Source organism: Sinocyclocheilus anshuiensis, unplaced genomic scaffold (assembly GCF_001515605.1).
Source record: "Sinocyclocheilus anshuiensis isolate Anshui unplaced genomic scaffold, SAMN03320099.WGS_v1.1 scaffold569, whole genome shotgun sequence".
Lineage (NCBI taxonomy): Eukaryota > Metazoa > Chordata > Actinopteri > Cypriniformes > Cyprinidae > Sinocyclocheilus > Sinocyclocheilus anshuiensis.
Window position 1 is genome coordinate 90,559 of NW_015536511.1, and position 9,698 is coordinate 100,256.

At 36.4% G+C, this 9,698-nt stretch overlaps 1 protein-coding gene across 2 annotated transcripts in view; it reads left to right on the top strand.

The window, feature by feature from the left end:
* LOC107691812 (cell adhesion molecule-related/down-regulated by oncogenes-like) overlaps window positions 1-9,479 on the top strand; it is a 44,794-nt gene extending 35,315 nt beyond the window's left edge. Inside the window, exons 15-19 of one of the 2 annotated variants that reach the window (XM_016490622.1) lie at window positions 1,473-1,664; window positions 3,486-3,781; window positions 6,655-6,734; window positions 8,752-9,014; window positions 9,219-9,479. In XM_016490622.1, the coding sequence (XP_016346108.1) occupies window positions 1,473-1,664; window positions 3,486-3,781; window positions 6,655-6,734; window positions 8,752-9,014; window positions 9,219-9,373 (986 nt within the window). In that variant the 3' untranslated portion in view covers window positions 9,374-9,479. The remainder of the gene's footprint in view (window positions 1-1,472; window positions 1,665-3,485; window positions 3,782-6,654; window positions 6,735-8,751; window positions 9,015-9,218) is intronic. The other variant, XM_016490628.1, reaches the window with a different exon arrangement.
* The last annotated feature ends 219 nt before the right edge of the window (window positions 9,480-9,698 follow it).

Below are 9,698 nucleotides of genomic sequence, written 5' to 3' on the forward strand. Positions count from 1 at the left end.
GGGGAATTTTTAATTTTATTGTTTTGCAAACATTATGGGAATTATATGGGAACCTGACCATCCATCTTGCACAGATGTACTAAAATGTTTCAGACAAATGTTCAATAAACAATGTATATATATATATATATATATATATATATATATATATTGTTTTTTGCATGGAACACAACAAACGAGAGGAAAGATAATCCATAGAGTAGAAAATAATTTTGTAGGCTTGCTGTAGGCTCTCTTGTGATCGAGAAAGAATCCATAACACCATAGTAAATGTGCTCAAATCATTCCAAACAGCATAGCAGGTTAGCAGTGGCCTAGCAACCACCCAGAACACCCTAGCAAATATTGAGTGCAACAGTGCTGCCCAGGGTTTTTTTTTATTTTTAATTTTACTTTTTTATCTGTAACTTTTTATCTGTAAGTATTTTTACCATTAATTTTTCCTGTAAGGATTTTTAAAAAAGTCTTTCTTTTAGAGTCATAAGCCGTTAACCAAACCAACCAGTTGCCAGGTGAATCAGAACATTACAGAACTTTGATTTGAAGCAAAAATGTATTTGAAAATCGGACAAAAAAAAAAGAAAAAGACAAAGGTACAAGACTGTGTGCTTAATGTCCTTAATGAGAGAAAGAACTACAAAGCATTGTAAATTACATAACTGAATTAAATACAATGGAGAAATATAAATATATTGATTTAAATGTGTTGTGTATATAGAAACAAAATATTGCAAAAGATGCATATTATGCATACAAATATTATGTAGCTTGAGAGGGCATGGAAACGGACTCTACGTCATTAACAGTAATTCATGGGAGTGGACCGTTGCTAAAGTTTTTTTAATAATGCAATTTGGTTGTCACAAATATCTGATTGGTGGAGATTTATCTGTAGAATTATGGGTAATGTAACTTTTCACCTGGAAGAGGTTCAGAAATAAGTTGAAGTAGCATGGGCTGATGGCTTCGACAAAACCAATACCGTTGATTAATGACCAGTGTTGGGGCTAACGCATTACAAGTAATTTGAGTTACGTAATCAGATTACTTTTACCAAGTAACTAGTAAAGTAACACGTTAGTTTTAAATTTGCAAAGAAATATCTGGGTTACTTTTTCAAATAACTTTGTTGTCCTATTTATTCACTGACACCAAAATCCACTGTAAACATTCTATCATCTGTAAAGAAGTGCACTAAAACCCTTCAAACACCTTACTGCTCAAATACCTTATTTGATAATACATAATTACGAATTACAAATACGTAATACCTTACGTATGTGTACAAAGTACACATTTTAAGTATTGTGTCAATGAATTTTGCCAGGGCAAGCAGCATTTCTTGTTGTAAATGTTAAAAAAAAACATTAAATCAATAACTAATAAATGTAGAACTTGTGACATATTCTCTTGAAAGACATCCAGATGTTTCATCCCTTCACACTCACTTTCTTCTATTTCTTTCCCTTCAGCCCGTCCACCTCCAGGTGTGCCCAGCCAGCGCCCCATAACCCCTCCAGGCTTTTTCCCCGCAGATACACCCATCCAGCCGGGCGGCCTGCTCTACCTGATCGTGGGCTGCGTTCTGGGCGTCATGGTGCTCATTCTGCTGGTCTTCATCGTCATGTGCTTGTGGAGGAACCGACAGCAGAACAGTCTGCATAGTAAGTGCCACTTCCTGGTCTAGGTTTGAGTTTTTGTCCATATGCTTCTTGGGGCTGCTGAGAACCAAAGTACTGAATGATTACTAAGAAAACTATTGAATTTCCATCACTGTAGTGACCAAAAATAGTTACAATGTTTTTTTTAAGGTGTATATTTTTGTTGCTTTTGTAAGTATCAATTTCTTTTGCAGCCACTGTTGTTATTATTATATTTAGATATGTAGTAATGAGACCAGCAGCGCTGTGTTGTTTTAGTTTATGTAGTATTTCTGTAAGGTTAAGAGAGGTTATGTTATGTCAATAAATTCTTTATGAAATTGAGTTAGAGTCCACCTCCTGATCCAGGCCTGGATTTCATTGCCTCTCCTCGATAGCCGGCCCTTTGAAGTTTTCTTTCTTTCTGTCTTTTTTTCTCTCTCTTCCACTCTCAATGAGATTGAGTAACAGAATAAACAGTGCTGGCCACGGCGGTGTGTATAAGTAGTAACACAGACACACCTCCCCCTGAAATAGGCCACAAATGGGCCTGCTAACTTTAATCACACACACTCTAGTTTGCTACTAGTTGGTTTTTCATGTGTGTTTGGCAAAAGCATTATAATTTCATATTTGTGTTTTTTTTTTCAGCATTTTTAATGCAATATTGACATCTTGACTATAATTTATTAGTGTAGTTATGTTTTGTGTATTAATATATAAAAAAAAGTTGATTTAAAAAAAAAAAGAAAAAAAAAAAGGTTGGATTTTACCATTTACACTACTGTTCAAAAGTTTGGAGTTTGGTAAGATTTGTTTATGTTTTGAAAGTCTCCTATGCACACCAAGGCTAGTAATATTGTGAAATATTATTACCCTTTAAAATAACTGTTTTTAATAGTATATTTTAAAATGTAATTTAATCCTCCTGTATTGGTAATTCCAAACTTTCAGCAGCCATTACTCCAGTCTTCAGTGTCACACATTCCTTCAGAAATCATTCTAATATGCTGATCTGCTGCTCAAGAAACATTTATTATTGTTATGTTGAAATGCTGCACAGATATTTTCGTGGAAACTGATATGCTTTTTCAGGATTCTTTGATTAATGGAAAGTTGAACATTTATTTCTGTCAGGACCACTATCGTCAAAGATAATTGACAATTAGCATACAGTTTGGATTGGCGGTATGGTTCCGTTCTGGGCAAGAACTCCCTGTGCATTTATGCAGCCTAGCATGGATGAGAGCAGGGAGAGCAGCGATAACCCCCCCAGGGTAAACAGAACAGAACCAACATAAATGTATTGCAGATATCGTTAAAGTTCAATAATGTTATGTACACATTTTAGAATTAGTCTGATTCAAAGGAGAATCAGAAGGCTGAATCCTGACTGACAGAGGAGGAGTTGGGGATGGAGGAGGGTAATTAGCTATTGAGCAATGCGAAAACTGCTGATACTACTGTGGGACCTTATATATGAATTCTTAGATAGGTGTCGTATTCCCATAGGTTGATGGGGATCAGCTGAGAGTCAGCTGATGCGAGCTTGACTAACGTGACCTGCCAGAACTAACGCTACGCTTGATTTGAAATATTTTTTAACATTATAACATATACCATTATACTGTCCTAGATGAATAAAAGTATTCATTTCGTGGGGAAAAAAAAACCCAGAACTAACCCAAGATTTTGAAAGGTATAAAAAATTGAACTTTTGAAAAGCAGTGTATAATAATTACACAACAATTAAAAAATAGTTTTAGATAGAGTTTAGCATGTCACACAAAAGGATGTCAGCTACCCATTACAAAACATACTAACATAAAAAAATATTCTCTGTAGAATACGACCCTCCGAGTTACCTTTACCAGTCTGCAGAGATGAACGGCCATGTTCTGGAATATTCCACGCTGCCCGGCTCCAGCCATGTGAATGGAAGCGTGCACACGGGCTGTGGACACACCGCTCCCATGATGCCCCAGGCCTGCCATCACCTCCACCACAAGCTGCCCAACGGTCTGGCTTTGCTGAACGGATCAGGAGGCCTCTACCCTCATGGGCATTCACACACACATGACGCCTCTCTGCCCCACAACACCATGGAGTACGATCACTCACACCCTCATCACCTTCATAACGTGAGTAAATGTGTGTGCATGTGTGGTTGTATTTAGATTCTGGTAATCGAGTATAGATAAAGTGCCTGATTGATTCCCATGCAGTTTTTGTGTTGTAGCTGTTACTGTATTGTGGAATGCTGTATTAACCAATCAGCATCCAGAATCATTCAATTCAAACCCATTTTACAGTGTATAGAGCAGTATAGTGTAGCATGGTTTATTCTTTAAACTAGCGCTGTCAAACGATTAATCGCGATTAATTGCATCCAAAATAAAAGTTGTTGTTTACATAATATGTGTGACCCTGGACCACAAAACCAGTCTTAAGTCGCTGTGGTATATTTTAAGCAATAGCCAAAAAAACATTGTTTCGGTCAAAATGATCAATTTTCCTCTTATGCCAAAAATCATTAGGATATTAAATAAAGATCATGTTCCATGAAGATATTTTGTAAATTTCCTACCGTAAATACGTAAAAACTTAATTTTTTATTAATAATATGCATTGCTAAGAACTTTAAAGGTGATTTTCTCAGTATTTTGATTTTTTTGCACCCTCAGATTCCAGATTTTTCTCGGCCAGATATTGTCCTATGCTAACCATACATCAATAGAAAGCTTATTTATTCAGCTTTCAGATGATATATACTGTATCTCTTTCAAAAAACTGACCCTTATGACTGGTTTTGTGGTCCAGGGTCACATATGTTTGTGTACTGTGTATATTTATTATTTATATATAAAAGCACACACATACAGTATATTTTTTGAAAATATTTACATGTATATATTTATATATTTTTAATTTATATTATATATAAATATATTTACTATATAAACATTACATATTTTTCTTGAATATATACATGCATGTGTTTGTATTTATATATACATAATAAATATACACAGTACACACACATATAATATGTGAACAAAAACTTTTATTTTGAATGCAATTAATCGAGATTAATCGTTTGCCACCACTACTTTAAACATATTTAATGGGTTTACTGGGTAGTCTGGCTAATATTTTATTTTATTTTGTACTGTTATGTTCATGGTTTTGATGAATCATGTGTCTAAAGTGTACATATAAACACTAACAGTTTGGAAAAGGTATGAAATAAGTTTTTTTTTAAATGGTTTTGGGAGAAGTTTCTTATCCTCACAAAGGCTGCATTTGTTTGATCAAGTACAAATTAAAAACAGTGGTATTGAAAGTGGTATGAAATATTGGGCCCTATCATACACCCGGCACAATGCGGCGCCAGGCGCGACGCAATACATTTTTTGCTAGTTTTAGCCCGACGCAGTTATCATTTTCACATCCTGCGCCACGTTGTTTAAATAGCAAATGCATTTGCACCCATTTGTGCGCTCATGGGCGTGCTGGTCTGAAAATGAGGTGTGTTCAGGCGCATTGTTGGCTCGTTGCTATTTTGAGGTAACTGAAATAGACTGCGCCACTGACCAACTAAAACCTGGTCTAAAGTCGATTGCGCAGTATTTTTTTGTTATTTAAAGAGCGCGTTAGTATAGGCGGGTCCACAACACACACACACTCTGCTTATTACACACACAGAGACGTGCAGCAGCACACAAACATGCCAAATATGAAAAAATGAAAGGATTACAATGTAAAAGATTATTATTGTGTAGGCTACATATAAAAATGCCTAAATGTCATAATGGATAGTCATTGCATGTATCAGAATTAGGCTACCTCGAGCACGAACAGATCCGTTTCGTCTCTGGAGACGTGTTCAGTGTTTGCGCTTGCCGTGTAATTAGCGAATCCGCCATGGCGCGAGTGCAACTGGCTCCTAAAGGGAATGGGAGATGAGACTCTGATTGGTTTATTGCACGTTATGCCCAAAACACACCCATTACTCATTAAGAGAATAGGGACAATCCTTTTAGACCATGCGCCGGGCGCGCCGACCGTTTTTCCCGTCATTAAACTAGCAAAAGTTGACTCGGATACGCCCTAAGTGCACAAGCGCTTTGCGCTTTCGATCATGCGCTTAGATCGTTAAAATAGGGCCCATTGTTATCATTTGAAATCTCAATTTTCTCACTTCTTTATTTTAAAATTAAATGTATTCCTATGATGGCAAAGCTGAATTTTCAGCATCATGATTGAAAACAATCTTTGCTGCTTAATATTTTTGTGAAAACTATGATACATTTTTTCCAGGATTCTTTGATGATTAGAAAGTTCAAAAGAATAGCATTTGTTTGAAATAGTAATCTTTTATAGAATTGTAAATACGTTTACTTACATTTTTTTTATCAGTTTAATGTGTCCTTGCTGAACAAAAGTATTAATTTCTTTTTTTTTTTCATAAAAAACTAAGCAGCACTGTTATTAATAATAATAAATGTTTCTTGAGCAGCAAATCATCATATTAGAATGATTGCATTGCATCACAGGAATAAATAACATTTTAAAATATATTAAAATAGAAAACAGCTGTTTTTGTGCTGTATTTACGATCAAACAAATGCAGCCTAGGTGAGAAAAAGAGACGTCTCCTAAAAACATTTGAACTGTCGTGTCCACGGACAACCCTAGTATTTTAACAATACAGTATAATACAGTACAGTATGTTGTGTTATATTGTAATATAGTGCAGTATAGTATAGTGTAGCCTGATAGTATAACTTGGTATTGTACAGTATGGTGTAGTGTTAAATATAGAATAGAAAAAGTCCAGTTAAAGGCAAGTTCTGTGGTCATTTTTTACATCCATAGTCCATCTGCTCCCTGGTATAATATTTCTAATAGTGTGGTTTAGTGATACTGAGAGTAAGAAACCTATAAAACACTAATATGTGACTGGACGTGAAATACGGCTAGTGTTATATCTGTTGTGTGTTTGCTGTGGCAGGGTGGAGGGATATACACGGCTCTGCCCCAAAACGACTCGTCGGACTGCATGAGCTGTCAAAATTTCTGCAACAACAACAGGTGAGAAAGAGCGAAATGTAATACTGGAAAAGTCAAGCCCAGTAGCTTGTTAATGTTTGGTGTTTACATGCCTGCAGAATTATGTTTTGCTCAGCACGCCTCCAGTCAGCAAACCAATCATCTGTTCCATCTGGTTCTCATTTCACCCCTGACCTGAGCTTATTCTGTTCTGGGCTAAACACACACACATGGCGACTCCCCTCGACAAGGCTTGTTTGTGTACTCTAGTGTGTCCGGCAGTAACAGTTTACACTGAACGCACCCTTGCTACAGTCTTAATGAGCGCAGTGTTTACTTAGCCGCGGCCAGCGGGAGAGCTGAGGGAAATCCTTCTGAATGGAGCTGATATCAGCGTACCAGCTAACCGTGTGCATCTGTGTACGCTTTATATCCCTGATTACTTCTTGAGTGAGCATACAGTTACCTGCATGTGTATTTATACTCTCAGGTATTGTTTGTTTATGTGTGTGTGTGTTGAGGTCTCTGTGTCTTATCAGCATGTGCAAACACACAGAGACACAGGCTGTTGAGTCTGGTCAGGCAGCGTAGAGGCTCGCGGAAATAAATCTGTGATCTCTGATGTGATCAGAGTTTGACATTGCAGAGATGCTTGTTTCAGCTGGTACAAAGGGCTCAAGCTGTGCTAGAAAGGTTTTATTCACAAACAAAAATAAATTATATTATCATTTACACACCCTTATATCCTTCTGAACCTGTGTGACTTTCTTTGGTAAAACAAAAAAGTAGAAACTTTGAAGAATGTTCATGCTGCACAGTACAGTAGAAGTATATAGTGACAAGGGATGTAAAGGTCACACTTTATTTTAAGGTTCAATTCTCGCTATTAACAAACCATTAACTACGACTTTTTCCTCAGTAACCTCCTAATTTGCTGCTTATTAATAGTGCAGTAGTTGTTAAGTTTATGTATTGGGTAGAATAACAGATGTAGGATATGGTCATGCAGAATATGTGCTTTATAAGCACTAATAAACAGCCAATATGTTAATAACAGGCATGCTAATAAGCAACTAGTTAATAGTGAGAATTGGTCCCTATACTAAAGTGTTACTGATGTAAACACCTTTGTGTTTATAATAAATTTGATAAAAGTCATGTGCATGATTTAAATAAATTATTTAATTATTGGCTTATATTGGATATTGTGCATGCTCATTTTGCCCCTGTTTTTACATCTATATTTTCTTTGCTGTCATCAAATACTGTAAAACACTTATAATTTAATGACACTGGTAAATGTAACATTTAGCAAATATCAAAGATAATATCAATTGTTCATACTGTGCATAATAATGTTGCCTAATGCCTAAATGTACTTCACCTGATCTCAGCTCTTTTATTTATTTATTTACATAAAATAATTTAATGTTAAAATATAATGTTACCTGAATGTTATGTTAAATGTTACCTGAAATAATAATTAAAAAAAAGTTTTATTTGAGCTAGTTGCCAAGGAAACATTTCTCATTTTCATTTGGTTTAACCTGATGTACTAAAATAGTTCAAACTGAATTAAAAATGAATAAAAACGATAAAGATATTAACAGACAAACAAAAATGACAACATAACGGCATGACAGCATAAGCACAACATAAAAATGACAAAATACACAAAAACTTACTAAAACTTTAACAAAAATAAAAATAAAAAAATGGAAAATATCAAAATAGGTCAAACTGTTAATAAAAACTATAATACTATCTTTATGATACTGAAATGAGTAGTTTTGTGCACAAGAACAATTTAGAAGTCTTAAAATTAAGTTCATCTAGTTCTATACAGTATATTCATATGCACCACTTTTATGATGCTTTTTGGTTGTTTTTTTGGCCAAAAACCTCTCCTGCTGGCAAAAGAATATAAGTTTATGTCTGTGTTTTCATGAGACTATCTAGAAAATGCTTAGTTTGAAGTTTGGTTAAAAAAAGTTCAAGTTTCAGACTCGACACGTGCGGTGGCCATTATTTACGTCTTGCGTTTGTGTTTTGCGGACAGGTGTTACACAAAAACCAATGGCACTTTCTCGGGCGGCACTCTCCCTCTAATGCACTGTGTGGCAGCACGCCAACCCGACAGGCTGGAAATGATGCCCCTCAACCCCGTTTTGTCTCGCTGCCATGGACGTGACAGCCCGCAGCTCAACGGCTCCCAGGAGAGAGATCCAGCCAAAGAGGCAGAGGAGGGCAAGGCTCCACCCCTTTCCCAGAATTCCCCTTGTCTGCCAGTGGAAACAAAGTCCACCCTCGAGCAGCAGAGAGGTGAGAGAGTTTCAGTGCTATAAAGAGCTCTCTGATTCACTCCGCACACCCTCTGAATGAGGAAAGTCAGTGTTTCTTCTTGCATTTCAGGAAATTACAGCATTGGCAAACTGTAAATTACCCATCATGCAATATTATTTTACCTGACTAGACTGCTGCATACTGGAGTTAGTGCATAAATCTGTTTGTGTGTGTGTGCAACAGGAGTTCAGCCCGTGCAGCATGAAGACTCGGAGGGTCCTGTGGTGTGTTGGGAACGGCTGGGACTGCCTGATCTGCACTGTAAGGAAAAAACAGCCTGGATCTCTACTGGAAGCCTGACTGGAGATCTCATCCAGCCTACCATGCAAGAGATCTGAACACGTTTAAACCAGAAAACACTTATGCTTCAAACACACTAAACGCAAGAGAGAGAACGAGAGAAATTGGGAATAGGAACATAAACGAATAAAAAAAAAAAAAAAATGAAACGGCCAGTGATGGATTGGTCAGAGACATTGTGTGACTTGAAATGGACATTGCTTACAGAGCTGGAGAAGACTGACAAGAGAAAGAAGGACGGAAGAGACTTCTAGGCAAAAATGATGGAAGACTCAAAGGCTGAAATGATCCCACTTGAGAGAGGACTTTTAAAAGTAAAAGCAAAAACTCTTTAGATGACTTATTTATTTTTTGTAGTAGTAA